At 41.3% G+C, this 16,179-nt stretch overlaps 1 protein-coding gene across 1 annotated transcript in view; it reads left to right on the top strand.

Annotated features, from left to right (window-relative positions):
* PTPRQ (protein tyrosine phosphatase receptor type Q) overlaps window positions 1-16,179 on the top strand; it is a 1,724,016-nt gene that overhangs the window by 1,411,163 nt on the left and 296,674 nt on the right. The window contains exons 51-54 of the mRNA XM_085652983.1: window positions 399-465; window positions 8,656-8,814; window positions 11,118-11,340; window positions 12,425-12,498. Coding sequence (XP_085509109.1) covers window positions 399-465; window positions 8,656-8,814; window positions 11,118-11,340; window positions 12,425-12,498 — 523 coding nt within the window. The remainder of the gene's footprint in view (window positions 1-398; window positions 466-8,655; window positions 8,815-11,117; window positions 11,341-12,424; window positions 12,499-16,179) is intronic.

Genomic DNA, 16,179 nt, shown 5'->3' with positions numbered 1-16,179 from the left:
TTTGCCTAAATATAGACAATTAAACTCCGGCTGTATCAGCAATTTACCAGCCAATCAGCCAAAAACCATCAGAAGCTGGATACCTTTCTGAAGTAGTTTAACTACATCCAAGCAGAATCTGCTAAGTAAAAACGAAATCTAGTTAAGAAAAAAAGTTATTTTACTAACCATTTTGAATTTTTTTTAGATTGTTCCCAATACTTCCTCTAAGTCAAAAGAAAGTCTAACAAAATTGGATGTTTCATTTGTTTGTACGGTAAATATACATAAGTAGTTGCAATATATTTTTTCGACTTTGCAACCATGATCTTGTTGTATTATCACAAATGGATTTTTATTATATAAATTAGCCTTTTTTCCTATTGCTATTATCCTGTTTTTTTATTTTCTTTTTCAAGGTTTATGCAGTTAATGGAGCTGGAGCGGGGCCAAATATGCAACTGAAAGTCACCATGGATACAAAAGGTATGTGAAGTCGTGAGTCCTTTTTATCAAAAATGTAAAAGCCCACAGTTCTTTTCAAGTCCCTTAGATAAGATTAGATAAGATTTACATTGTCCAGTGCAACATATAAATAACACTTTTTTATAAAATTCATACTCGCACACATACAATAATTCAAGTTTTTTAACTTCTTTAAAGAATCTTTTCGGTAATCTAAATCAGTGAATGACGATAAGAGTGGGTGCCGAAAAGTAGTCATACATCTAGACATGCAGGTACAGAAACAGTAAGAAAGCCTACGTTTCACAGAAGATATCTAAATCATGAGCCCTGCTGGATTGTTGAAGACATGAATAAATGATACTTTTCTGCACCCACTATAGGTGCAACATTAATACACCTCTGGTCGTCATTTACATATTTTGATGACTGACAGAAAGCGTCTCTAATTATCACCATCTAAACTACTTTCAAGGAAGTTCATTGTGACATTCCACCTAATGTCTTTGAAGGAAATGTGAGACTTTGTAAATTAGCATTAGTGAGATTACCGGTCGTTTAAGGATATTCCCATAAACTCAATAAAATGTGGGCATTCCTGACAGCATGCTGCCAAAAACAACTCACACGTTTGAGAAAGTAGTTGAAAGGCCAGGTATACTACCCGCTCCCTGTGATAGTCAACGCTGTTAATCATACCACTTTTGATAATGGCTCCCTGGCATGGAGGGGCAATTTAACTCCTCCTGGCTCCAGCTCCCAGTGTCCATGCTTGCTGATCAATCAGTAATCCTACCGAGCAAAGGTTGTGTCTGGGGCTTCCCCGACTTACCATCTGTGATCGGTATGGTATGGTTGTCAAACGAGATGAAAGGAGAAAGTCTGACATAAGATTCAAAAGTATCTGGCCAGTTAGTTTCCGAAGACAGAAGCTCTCATCGCCTGTGTTTACTAGCCTTTCACGTCTTCACTCGGTCTGCACTGTGCACGTTACATTTGTTTATTCCGTGCACGTCTGGATTGTGAATGAATCTTCTGTCCAGAATTACCAGGTATGTGTCTCACTGGAGACAGAAATGTTCCCTTTGCGCGGGCAGAACATTCACCTTTGAAGTTCACTTTAAACAAGATTGCTTTTGGTGCCAATGACCTGCAATGTTATTAACAGATGGCGTTGCGTGCCCTGCGTATTGCAAGGGATCCCCAGTTCTGATGCAAATGAGGCGAGTGCATTTTCGTGAAAGTTGTATTCAGTCCTCCGATAAACATTATCAATCAGAGATCAAACAATAGGTCCAACATCTTTATTTGTTCAGCTTGAAGGGCAGATGAGCATGCTGCCCTCCCCTGTGACAGTGAGCGTAACCCGAACTCCTGTCTGTGGGGCATGGCCTGGCATGGATAGCATTACTTCAAGCAGCACGAAGCCCATAGATCTGACTTGTTGAACTGTCTGTTGAGATCAGCGAAGTGCAGGGATGCCACTGCCTCGAAGTTCATGGCTAAGCCACAGCGCAAGCCGAGCCCGGTCCCGTGGCAGCCTTTGGAGCTATCGTTTTGCAGGTCATGACCCATTTCGCACACATTCCCAGTTTCCATGTGTTTTCCATAAAAGGCACAGTAACAGTGCAGGGTTCTGCAAAGACTTTGGAAGGTCGTGTGATCCTGGACTTGGCCGATATTGAGCGCACCTCAGCCTGTACTAATGCAGTACCGGTTGTTAGGCTCACTGTTTTGTGCTTTCTGGTACCACAAGTTCATTTCCTACTGAGCACAAAGCCTACACTCCAATATAGTCCTTCTTTTACCAAGTGCCCAAAAAGTGACCGCACTTCTGTCCTAGCATGAACCTTCATGCACACTGAGGACATGGGTCTTTTTTTATTAACTACATGCCAGTGTCATCTTATAGGTATGCTAGGGATAAGATGTGGTCTAATTTGTAAATTGTGTGGTCTATGACAAACTAGGAATCTCGAATTGCACTGCACCCTGGCCTGGTTAGACTAGGGGGTGACTTATATGTATTACAAAGGAATATTTAGGCTTGGCAAAGAGTTTTGTTTTGCAAGATTGAAATGGCAGTAAAAAATTGTGCATACAGGCTGCAATGCCAGGCCTGAGACTTGTTTAAAAAGAGGTACTTAAGTGGGTGGAACAATAAGTGCTGCAGGCCCACTAGTAGCACTTAGTATACAGGCCCTGGGTGTTACACCATCTAAGATTGTCCCTGTCATCAATTCAGTGTCAATCCAGGTTCAGTTGGCCCTTTCTTGGAAAGTGCATCTTGTTTTCCATTCCTCGCAGTTAAAACCCAGTGTAACGGATCCTTTCTGACATGTTTTTTCTTGTCTATCTCCGAATTTGGTAAATGATACTCCTGGATATGAAATTCAGGATATTTGTGATTCCAGATTCTTTGGGAATCACCTGCAGTTTTTGATTCATTAAAAAGGTTATCCTCCCAGTGAGAGGTTGTGGGGAATTGCCTCTACAGTTCATACACCTGTTCTGGTTTGTGGATTCTTTCAGCAGTTTACTGACAAACCTGAGGCCTCAGGAGGGAGAATACTGTTACACCACCGGCTGCAACGCTCAACATCTTCCCTTGCATCCTGCTCTATTTAGTTGGATGTACTACTTTCTTACCTATGGTGTGTTGGCTGTGCTGGTGGGCAGCCACAGGCAAGCAGGGACACATCTTCATGGTGATTGGCCTGCCGGTGCAGTCTTCAACACTCCTCTCCAGGAGGCCATGTTGGAAGCCACCATAGTTCTTCTCCCAGAATTTACTGGAAGGAGTTTTTTAGTCCCCAATCCATCATGGTGGCTTACTCATTTATTATTGTATTGCCTTTCCAATGCAATAAGGCTGCATCCTTTCCTAATGTAATTTCCTGTCCTGGGGATTTCCTTTCTCTTTGCGTTGAAACACTTCGCTCCTGTAGGTGTGTTTGCATGCTGCTGTTGATCCTCATTCCTGTTGACATTTCCAGTTTGGCTGCCCTTGTTTTCCTGCTGAGGTCTTCCTCACTTCTGTTGGCGTTTTCACTCCTGTTGGAAAGTGCCACTGGTGATTCACCTGTGTCCAGTTCCAGTGTGCTGGCTCCTTTGGCCTCTGCCCTCGCCATCTGAGAGCCAACCATTGTCATTGGAGTTTTTTTTTGTGCGTAGTTTTTCCTCCTAGGAGCTCCTTTTGAAGACACTATCTGCTTAGGTGCTAAAAGTGTTAGTTGAATTGTGGCTACGTGAAGGGGTCGCCCTTACCTTTGACAGACCAAGACTGTCAAGATATTCAGGTCATCCTAAGCCATCGCTAGATGTTCTCATTCTGAGAGTTCTGACAGACCTGACACTGGGTACATGTGTACCAATTTACTTGTGACTTACAAGTAAATTAAGTATGCCTCAATCAATCAATCATTCAAAGAGGAATTAAAGGCATGGCTAATCACCCACAGGGATATGCAGGTGCTTGCAGGTCTCGGTGGTTCAGTCGAGCAGCCAGGTCTTGAGGGCCCTACGGAATTCCAGAAGTGAGGTGATGGTCTGGAGATGTGTGGGTAGGCTGTTCCAGGTTTTTGCTGCTATGTGGGAGAAGGATCGTCCTCCGCTTCTGATTAGGTGGATGCGAAAAGTGTGGGCAAGTGCTCAGAGCATAGTCTTCTTGATGGTTGGTGGAATTTTAGGAGATGGTTAATGAAGGTAGGTCTTTGGTTGTGTACAGCTTTGTGTGCGTGGGATGTTCCGGGTGGTCAGTCTTTGGTTGGTATTGGTTGTGGTAGTGGCGTCTCTGTCGATGAAGTCTGTAGGTGTAGGTTGGGTTTCAAAGTTTCCGTATATGGTTGCAGTCTTGCAGTGAAAGAAGTTGGCAAGGTTGACACACAGCTCCTGCGATGGTGTGATGTTGTTTTCTCTAGCAGCGGAATTAGAGAATTCCTCCATGATGTTAAAGCCTAATAATTGTAAAGCAATTTTATCATGTTTAAGGGAGGGGACACAACCACTTTAGCACTGATTAGCAGTGGCAAACTGTGCAGAGTCCTAAAAGCCCACAAAAAATGAGTTCAGGAGGGTGAGGGCAAAACGTTTGGGGGAATACCACCATAAGGCTGAAGGGTCTAACAGTGAGTGAAAAGTGATTCATATTTTACTCACTACAGATTCAAATAATGTGACTGGATCTAAATGTAAACTGGATATCGTTCTTGTCAGCAGTCTTAGATATAATTGTTTTAATTAGGTACATATTGAAATGAATTCAAGCCTACTGATCTGATCTCCATGAAGCTAATGCCATGCTGACATGCTAAACAATGTGAACAAATGAAACAATATTACAGCTCACATCTTAAATATCTATGATATTTCTCCTTTAAGATAATACAACCACAAGACTGTTGCTATATGTTGAAAATTGCTGAGATGTGCATATCCTATTCCTTGTAGAAGTGGAACTAGTTTCATGCACTACATGTTAAGTGAAAGTGTTGAACTATACATTTTAATGCAAGAACAAATTGATCTGACATATTTCAATTGCAACAAAGTTTTAGAAACTGTTGTAAATTACCCCGTCAGGGAGGGGATACCAAAGATTGTTGGAAAATGGGCCTAGCAATTGTAAGTGTCAATGTTAAACATCTACCAAGCCTGATCACCCTTTACTCAAAAGGGGCATTCTCAAAGAAAATGCAATTAGATTGTGCAGATACTGCTGATATACATGCAACATTTGACATCACAAAAAATCTTTTTAGATCTCTGTGTTGATTGGAAATATGCACATAGATCAATTCTGAAGTCCCTCAGCTTGCAATCTTGTGGGGTCTGGAGGAAGACATCAGGAACCACAGTGAGAATATTAAACTAAATGTGATTTACTTTACATCTCTGAACCCATTTGATTCCTTCTGTAATATTACCTAGATGTGATTGGATTACACTCATCCCAGATGTGATACTTACCCTGCCAGAATTGGCAGCCATGAGATGAAAAAGTTGGTGGAGCAATCACTACATTAGCAGAGGTTAGAAATCATCTGCTAAAGACAGGTGCACCTGGTGGATGCCAACGGGGAGGGAGACTCATGGTCTTTCTAAGAAGGGTAGTAGGGAGTCCCCTGTTGGGGAAGAGAAGAACCGGAATTGAAGATCTAAATACAGTCATCAATGATAAACTTTTTAGACAGCTCAAACGTTTGAGTAGAAACCTGGTACTAATGCGTTACAAAATGCAGTGTAATAAAGTCAGTGGGTGTGACTCTTTTTAGACTTTTCTCACTTCACTACATAATACTGACTTTATAATTGATTTGTTGCTCGAATATGATTTTACCTTAAATAATTGTATAGACAAGAGGCTTTTGGCAGAACAGAAACAAGTTGGCTTAATTAAACGCAGCGGCTGGGAGAGTATCAACAGAGGCACATCTGACGACACTGTCAGAGTAGAGAAGTTTTGGCTGCACATATATACATTTTGTGGGTACAATAAAATACTTTGACATTATTTGAAAATTTGAAAAAATTCTTAAATAACAAGAAAAACCATCTGATAAGGGGGACACAGATGGCTCTGGACCTCGGGGAAGAGCTAGTGTGGGCCAGTGTGCGTGTCGAGATGTCCGGTGCGGTGAGTGCGTGATCACCTCATGTGGTGTGCATGTCGTGCCTTGATTGGCTGAGTGTTCCTAACTACATGTAGCATCTAACTTTATGATATTTTGGAAACGTGCGCCTTTGGTGAAATGAGTTTTATAGGGGACAATCTCCTCATTCCTGTTTGTGATGTGACTACCTATCTGTGGGAACGATCAGGGATTTCCCTGGGCACGCGTTTGTTTTTGGGCTCAGTGTAACCTTACCTGTGACCTGTTAATCGGTAGGCTTGGGTTTGGGATGCAGGGCATGTCTGACCATGTTGCTCTGACTTGGGGCTGATGGGGTGGTCATCTCGGATAAATCTGACAGCAATGATACAAGTTTGTGAGTCTGTGTATGTGTAACATGGGTGTCACTGATATCATATTTACCAATATTCTCATTATTATATGTACAGTTGTTACATCGTACATCAATATTGCATTCACTGATATTGACGTCATTATGCGGGCATAAGTTACGGTGTACATCGACATTGAATTTACTGTGTTCATTCATCTTTGTGTGAAACTTTTTTTTTGTTAACTTCTCCTGGCTGCACAAATTAACGATACTTCTACTAAAGCTTTTCACACTGTTTAAGCCCGATTCACAGTCAAGATAAGATCTCTTCACACGGAAAAGGCAGACGGCTTCTAACAGGATGCTGGAATGCTTGCTTTTCATTACTTAGTAGTGTAAAGCAGATGATTTATCCTTAGAACATTTGTGGCCTTTCCTTTTCATGCCTCCGTACCTTTCTTTGCACTTTGTAGCCATTATCAGATTGATTTTTTTCAACTTATTCTATTTTGTCATTATGATCAAATTTTAAATGCTGTAATAAACACTGCTCGCTAAAAATAAAGTTAATATACAAGAGCTTTGCTATATTTTATGGCTAAACAGCCAGCCACAAGTGCAGTTACCTTGCAGTTAAGAGAGACTTGATTTGAATGGTGCAGCAGGTGCAGTGGCACTGGGGATAAAAGCTCTGGTGACCCCACTAAACCCAGATTATTGCAAAATGTTATTACTAAACAAGGCAGTCCCAATTACAGTTATCTATCAGGGGATAGGGTCATGATTTGAATGTTGCAGCAGATGCAGTAGCACCAGGACCAAAAGCTCTAGGCACCCCACTAAACGTACAATATTGCTATATTTTACTACTAAACAGGCAGTCACAAGTGCAGTTACCTTGCAGACAACAGGCTCATGATTTGAATGATGCAGCAAGTGTAGTGTCACCAGGCCCAAAAGTTGTCAGAACTCCTCTAAACAGCTAATATTACTATAGTTGACTACTAAACAGGCAGTCACAAATGCAGTTTTCTTGCAGGCACTAAGGGCATGATTTGAATGGTGCGGCAGGTGCAGTGGTACTGGGGCCAACATTTGTCAGAACTCCTCTAAACATATAATATTGTTATTACATCAATTAATTCGATTATTTCCCTCTTTCATTTCAATTTTCAAACTTTTGCTACTACTTACCCACACTATACCACTAGTAACAGCACAATATATTGCCTTTTTGTACATAAACAAGTCATAATACTTTAACAGACTTTCTGTAACTTATATAGTACAAGTACTCAGCAAGCTACAACTTACAACAAAAAACAGCTTATTATTAATTACATGGGTGAAACCTAATGCATTTACGAATGCTTGTTAATATATGGGAGCAGTACCTCCGTAGAATATGGCCTTGATTATGCAAATAATGCTTAGTCCTTGTCTGAGTGAAGATCCTGTGAGTTAGACATATCATCACTGTTCACCCAATTACATGAACTTTTCAGTAGTCTACTGCCTAGATGCGCACACCGTGTGGTAAGCAATAGAGCATGTTGCGCAACAACACAGAGCACTGATGTTGCTGGTTTTTCTATGAAGGTTTTAGGTGGCTGGTAAATTCGTGCCTATGTCCCTCTCACAGACTGGGCTAGGAAGGTAGCCATTTATTTTGGACCCTCTGTCACACTTCCCAGGTCGCCAACCTCAGAGAGGTGTAAAATTTAGTCCATCTCATATGTGGCTTCAATTGAAATCTTCCTTTAGTGGTGGCTCCACCCGGTACATACACCATCATAGGAATGTATGCCGAGTAAGTAGATTTCCCTTATTTGAATGTTGCATGCCACCTTGCTAGTCAGAGAACTCTCCTTTTGGATTCACCGACACTGATCATTTTAGCAGTACATAGATTGCCCCATGCAACACAAAAAGTCTGCGTATGTCTTTCAATATTGTGCTGCACATGCAAAATGTAAATGTATGTAAAACTTAAATTAAGCTACGTTCAAGCAAGAATTTGAAAGTGGATGGGCGGTGAGGCCGACGAGGGGGGTGTATTTCAACGGAGGATGATGACGAGGAGGGATTTCAATGGACGATGATGAGGGAAAATTAAATAAATAAATAATTTTCCCTCGTCATCGTCGGTCGAAATTCCCCGCCACCCCCCCCCCCCCTCACCTGGCCCACCGCTATTACCTGTACGGGCCGCTGCTGTAAATAATGGCAGCAATTTAAACCTTTAACTTCTCTCTTTTGCTACAGAACCACCCTTGCCTACCAAGAGACCCGTACCTGTTTACGACAGCAGCGGGACTCTGGTGGTTTCCTCCACCACTATCACTATTCGGATGCCGATATGCTACTTCAACGATGACCATGGTCCCATCAAGCACATACAGGTGCTGGTTGCAGAAGCTGGAGGTAACAGAAGCAGCAGCATTTGTTCCACAATGACATGTTTTTCTTGCACAGTCCCTCACGTTTGCCCTTTCAAACCTAAAGTAAGCAGCCATGCCAAAACAAATTCCGCATGTCTCATATTTAAGCAGGGTTTCAAGTTTCCCTCTCCCACTTTTTTTTTAATCAAATTATTCCATTTCACAAAAACTATCCCAGTACATCGAAGAGTTGATATCCCCCTCCTCCCCACAAGAAAGTTGGCATGTGTTTTTAAAATCTACAGGTTGGAGATTTTCTTTCATGGGAAGGGTGGCTTATGGTTTAAAACCTGCAAATTCCAGATGTCAGCAACTGCAAACAGATGATGGCAGATGCTTGCAGATTATTACAATGTGTAGCTTAAAGGGATTGGAGCAGATAACCCAGGGCATACAGTAAAAGCCAAGCTAAAGAAGCATTTAATCTTCAGTGGTTTCCTTCCTGGATGTTTACACATAAAAATTGAAATGTTGGGGGAATGTTATGAAAACCCTGGTTACTTTTCTTTCAAAGGAGAGGCTATTGTTGATTCACATTTTCACACTTACAAAAAAAATAAACATATTTATTTGGCTAGTTTCTCCTTACAAGATTCGCCACCGTCTTAGACTTGGGGGAAATTAAACAGAATTTAGAAGGAGCTATACCCCAAAATGAGACTTATACTTATGATAATTTAATCTACGCACATATGAAACTAACCTATTCCTATATATTTGATTGACATTTGCTAAAATAAAAATAACAAATAAGATGAGGTAGAAGTTATGCATTTGCACAATGAATGAGGGTAAATTTATTAACTTTTTGTATTACTGACCATTTATTTTCAGTCTAAAGCTCGTATTACTAGTGCTCCTGTGGTATTGGTGCTGTTTATTGTACCTGATAATCTCCAACTTCCTGGGGTTCGAAATGCATAGGTTTTGTTAAATGACAAGTATGCCGAGTTTTGGGGGATACTATTTCGATGTTGGTGTTTAGCGCATCAAACTCTGCATGTCATGATAGATGCCATGCTCTTTTTTTCCCTGTCAAATTCTTGCAGGTTTGAAATGTAACGAATGGTGTGGACTTTATTGTACCTGGTAATTACTGGGTGTAGTAAACTACGCATAGCTAGAAATAGCAACCTATTCGCAAATAGGGATTTGCAGCAGTGTTGGAAAACCACATCCAACCCATAAGTAAGTGCTACATTTTTAAATAAAGGGTTAATGTCAAAGTTGATCTAGTCCTTCCAGGAGATTTGGGTTTTGAAAAAAGGTAGACGAGGCAAAGAAAGATGTCCTATATTCAAGTCCATTTATAATCACCAAGTTCATGTTTGCCTCCTTCATATTACATTCAGTTGGAGATAGAAGGAAGGGATAATAGGTCACTGTGGTTGTCCGTCCTAGAATCAGTGGGTAGTATCGGGTAGATCCAGAAGTCCAAATGGGAAACCCCTAACCCATTGAAACAAATAACTTGAGCTAGGTGATGGACAGGGCTGGAAGGCTAGAGCGTCTATCTTTAAAATATTGCCTAGTTAGATAAAGATCCAGGATAGTCAGAAAAGTTTATGCTTTTATTATAATTGTTCAGATGGTCCAGAAAAATGCTTGCAGAGCAAAATAGAAAGACAGTCAACACGTGTTTCACCCCCTCTCAGCTCACAGGCCTGGGTCTTTCTCAAGGCTGATAATAAAATTAAATTAATTTGATTGCCAATTGCAAAAAGGAAAAAGGGGAGGAAAAAGGAAAAGTGGAGCGGGGGAGGGAGAAAATGGGAACCATTGGCAATATCACTGTCACAGGTGCAAGCAGTACAGGGAAGCGCAAGGGAATCGGAATGCCCAACCCAGAATCAAACATGAGTGCAACAATTATCAAATGTCCTTGTCACAGCGTTAAGCAGATTTCAGGGTTTAAAAAGAGGTTAGTTATCATGTGTAATAAATAAATATAAATTTTCAGTTGCATGTGTCCCCATTGAAGGTAACAAAATAAAAGTAAGCATTTTATTTTTAGAAAGTTCAGTAAATGGTATCAAAATCTCACACGGCCAGTGTTTTTTAGATTAGACTGAATGGTACTCAACCTTTAATTGTAAAACTAAAAATAAAGTATTGTGACATGTGATTCATTTTCTAGAGAAGACGGGAATTTGTTGATTTCTTTCTCTCTGAATTCATTTTAATCCATATTTTGATTTAAGATAATTGTTTTTTTAAACTTTTTAAATTAATTATTTATAGTGCGCAAATCAGTTATTTGCTGTGTGTTTCTTCCTCTGTCATTAGTTCAGCATGAAGGAAATATTACTAAGTGGCATGAAGCCTACTTCAAGAAACCAAGGCCATATTTCACAAATGAAGGTTTCCCAAATCCAGAATGTTCAGAGGGAAAGCAGAAATTTAAGGCCAAAGAAGAAGTGTACATCATTGGCGCCGATAACAACTGCATGCTGCAAATCGGTGAAGACAAGATTTGCAATGGGCCTCTCAAACCGAGAAAGCAGTACTTGTAAGTAATTCTATCGGTGAAAAGTGAATTAACATTATATGAGACAATGCAGATGACTCGGCTGCCCTGGAAATCTGATGTGTGCGTTTGTATCTTTATTCCGTCATACAATGAGATGCTTTGTGGCCTATGAGAAGTTGATGCCCTAAAGCATACACAATACACGTCCAGAGCGGTGAAATGGCCCTAACATCAAGTATGAAGTAGTATCCCACTCTTCGGTACTACAAGCTCTGACAGTACACACCGCCATTTCACCCTTCCCTTCAAGGGCACCTTGCTGATCGTGACTTTAAGAAGTTGACTCTCTTTATGTAATCCCTGTTACAATATGCCTGGATAATATTTGGAAATTGTTCCAAAACTCATATAATGCATTACTATTACCTAGAAGAAGGTTCCTATCGCTACCAAAAACACATTGAAGGTCAGCAGAATCAGAATTTCTAGCAGTAACGTTTTTGAAGACTCCTCTCCCTATTCTGAGAATTCCTTCTTCATTTCAAGAACCCGTTTTGACTATTTTCTAATATGATCCGGTATTGCCATTGCAGAAATTGTGGTGCATTCATAAACCAGTGGGACTGGTCCCAAACCCTCTAGAGCAGTAAAGGACCAGATGATACAGATACGTGTTATATATCCTCTGTGTGTATGCATCTTTTTGTATGTTCCTCCCAGACATGGTCTGAAACACAATAACAATTTGGTAAAATGAAAGTTTAGAGGAACTTATCTCGAGCATATGTTGATTGGACACACTGATTTCTACTCTTCTTGCTGAAGAGACCTGGATAGCACTTACACTTTCATGTAGCACAAGTAAACATTTAGAAGCAAGAGTATTGCTCAGTTTACTATTCCATATTACTTTCTGTGAAATGAGCGCGCCATAAAAAAATAATCTATTGGAAAACCGAATATTTGTCCGGCAAAGTTGCCATGCATCATGTGCACTGATTATAAAGGCTTTCATGTGATTGTCCAATGCTTGAATAGTTAATATGTACTGAAATGTTTGGCGATACGTTGTACATATGTGTTTTCGAAAACACCACAATGTGATAATGTTGTTATTCCACAGGTTCAAGTTTAGAGCAACCAACATGAACGGTCAGTTTACTGATTCAGAATATTCTGAAGTTGTCAAAACTTTAGGTAAGAACATGGATATTCTTTGTTCTCCACGGATGAACGTTTAATTGCATGCAAGAGGATAGGAATTAAACGTGTCAATGTGCCATGCAGTAGAATATTGTACACATGAAAGGCAGTGTAAATACAACTCTTATAAGAATTAAGGGTTTTTTGTGTGACGTGCTTTAATGCAAGTTTTTTTTCAAGATTTTGCAAAGAAATCACTAAATTCCATGTGGTGTGTGAAGAGTCGCCTCCACTACCTACAATAAACTGCCTTTTTATTCTAATAATGTCTATTCTGGGAGGAAAGAGAACAATTGAGTCAAGGGGGTAAAAGAGGCTGGTGTTGACCTGACTGCATCAGTGATAGGGAATGGCGGATACGGATGGACAGGTTGTTCTATAAGCTGCAACTGAGAATGTGTTTGCATCTACTTGTGAGGGTGACCATAAGATATGCTTCTACTTAGTGCAGGTTGCATGTAGAGGTGTACATTACAATATTTGTCATGCAGATATTTGGTGGCGGTGTCTTCTGTGCTTTTATATCTGAGACAGAATTTGGAATGAGATTCTAGCTTTTACTGTGAGACTGTGTAGGTTCCTGAGGTGAGCTGCTATTAGTTCATGGTTTACAGGCCAAAAGGAGTCTCTCAGATGTGTTTTGCTTCTTTTGGGGTCTTTTTATTTGGAAGTCGGTGGCCTGGGGTATAAAGCATTTCCATATTCTAGTCTTGACTAGAGCTATGGTAGGTTTTTAGTACACAAGTGTAGTTACTCAAAGTTCCCAATCATAGGCCTAACCATAGTTTGGTGAGATGTTTTCTTCTTATGCGCCTCCCCACATGCATAGTGTTTTCTTGCGAACATTAGTTAGTTGGCAGTAACACATTCATTTTATACTGCAGTGCATAACTTGTAAAGATTTCTATTGTGAGCGACTTAAAACCTTTCAAACTTAGAAATGGTTGCTAAACTCCTGTTTTTCATTCATAAGCCCAGACTCACCACCCTCCCACAACAGGTACTTTGTGCAATTTTCATAGATTGGACAGGAAATGAGTATTTCAAAGAAAACAACTTGACTTTGCACATCCATATGGTTTGCCGGTGTCCTCCTTATCATAACAAGCATTGGCATAGCCAACAGGTCTCGCCTTTGGGACCTTATAAGTTTTTAGACAGGCAGCACATTATCTATTACATTACTCATTTAAGATATTAAAGTTTGGGGCAAATCAATGGCGGGAGACACTTCATATGCTGTCAAAAAAAACATCAAATCAATGAATATGCAAGCACATTAGTAATAATAATTTTTTTGTCAGAAATGTATTGATACCTTGATTAACTGCTAGAAGGCATCGGACCAGATGTTTGCTATGTGCAGATTCGCTTCTGTGTTCTGTCAACCCCACACTGCATGGAAGGCACAGACATACCCAGTTGGAGCAATAAGCTTTTGCTTGATTTGCCAGGACTTGGAGCTCCCTGGGGGCCTGTCCTCAAACACACACAAAGCTTTTCTTGCAGTTTTATATAGCGCAGACTCGTCCCGAAGTAGTCTTGGAGCGCTTTTTGTACGCACTGGCGGGAGCAGGAGAGCCAGGGGTTAAACAGGAAAAAACAACGCATTGTCATGCTATTAAAGCCTTCCCTTGCATCACTATGCTGCAAGCACAAGCTTAATAGGGCCAAGTAATATGGCTTTATTTTGTGGGGTTAGGCTTTGTCTGGTGAGTTTCAAGGTGGATAATACACTAGTATACATAATTTCTCATTTAGTACCCATCTGTTGCCTGGCTGATTTCCGCTAGATTGCTAGTACTCCAGTAGCCACTTAGTTGCATATTTAGTTGGGCTGTGATGAGATCTGCAGAAAATCCAGTGACATGACCACTGTAACTTCACATGATGCAGCTCAAAATAACAAATCATAACATAAAAGCAACATACCTAAAAACAGTACTGCAGCGAGCACCGCTGTGGCACACAAAAGGGCAAACTGTGTCGTTTTTTCTGCCTCCCACTGCTAGTTGCACCCTAGTTGGCGTCTGAACTAAAATGCAACGTGCCCTTTGCCTAAGTTGCATAGTAAGCGCTAAGTGCTATATGAATGCAAATACAAATATGCACAGGTGGGAGCACTGACAGGTAATAGGTAGGGCCACGTGTTAAAAGTAAGGGTAGTAGAAAATACCGTCAATCATGGAGGAAAAAAGACTCACAACATAAAAGCAATAGTTCTAAAATTATTCACCTGCTTTCTAAAGTTGCAAAGAAAAACAAACAGATCCGACACCAGTCGAAAGTGTATTTTGTTGGCGATAAATAGAACAAGGTTAGTTCAGGAATCCGAGGGAGTAAATATTCAGGGGAAGATGAAAGGGCAGGAAAGGTGGAATTGGATGGAATGTGAAACAAGTACTGACGCTTTAACCTCTTGAGTGCCCATGACGGGATGGTCTCGTCATGGGCCACGGTTGCGCTGTGCCCATGACGAGACTATCTCGTCATGAGCCCCGCCCGCTAATGAAACGCCCGGCACAGGGCGTGGAAAGGGCGGGGCACTCAAGGGGTTAAAGCCACCGCCGCTGTTATAGCTTCAATGGGACAGACAGTGCCATATATTCTGGGGAGTAAGTATCAGGAGACGGCGGCTGCGGGGCGCCTACCTGACTTCAATGCAAGCAAAGGGGGCTGGCATTTCTAAGGAGCACAGCAATGTTATTGATAAGGCAAACACTGCCAGCAGTTGAGCTTACGGCAGGTACATACACTGCAAATTCTCCATTGAAAGTACTGGAGAAAGGGACCGGGAGACAGCAGAAGCCTGCAGGGGCAGAAAGCCCCATCCCCTGCTGCTGGAACATCCAGGGAGGGTGGGCTGGAAGAGGGGAGTGAAGCAACAGGGTGTCACGTGGCCCATAAGGAATGCAAACAATGCCATGACTCTTCCAGCTTCGTCCTGAAGAGTAGTGTGGAGCTAAAGTTATAACAAGCAAGCGAGTGGTGCGCACGTGCGCTACAGCGAGCCATGTGTTTTGAATTATTGTGCATGCGTCTGGGCACAATAATTCAAAACATATGGCGCCTGTGCGGGTAACCGCAAGCAATAGGCCACACACGCACGAAAGTGTGGTGAGCTTTTTGAAGCCCCCTTACAATAAGTCTCGCAGTGCAGTGCATGCGCGCTGCTAGGCGAGACCTAAAAATGGCATTGGGGGTATGAATGGCAGCGTTTTTCCGTTTGATTCTATGGAAGAGTTTCTTGCTGTGGCCCCAGGTTGCGAATTAAGGCTCTTAGAGAATTACATTTATTCTTTTTTATGCTAAGATGCCTTTCTATCCATTTGTGTTTCATAATTTACCCCACCTTTCCTTTGACAAGCGGTGGGCGGGCTGTGTTAAAAAATGAAAGTGAGTTAACTCATTGGCCTTCTTATGAATTTTCTGTAAGATGGGCCTGTATTTCCAGGGCTCAGTCATCGTCCTCACTAGTACATTGACCCCAATGGAAAAAGCAATTTCTTTCCAAATGGAAAGGGAAGCTTGAGCCTTGGGCAGGCACCAAACTCATCACCTGCTATTCCCTAAATGTGGTTAGTTTCACCCAGTTGTCTTCCAAGCAGTTTGGAAAGCTCCCTGGCAGGAAAAGGTGATGTGTATGGTGAAGACGACCTTTGTTGGTCACTCAAA

This window comes from Triturus cristatus, chromosome 4_1 (genome assembly GCF_964204655.1).
Source record: "Triturus cristatus chromosome 4_1, aTriCri1.1, whole genome shotgun sequence".
Lineage (NCBI taxonomy): Eukaryota > Metazoa > Chordata > Amphibia > Caudata > Salamandridae > Triturus > Triturus cristatus.
Note: the sequence above shows the minus strand (reverse complement) of the source record. Positions and strands in the feature narration are given on the sequence as shown.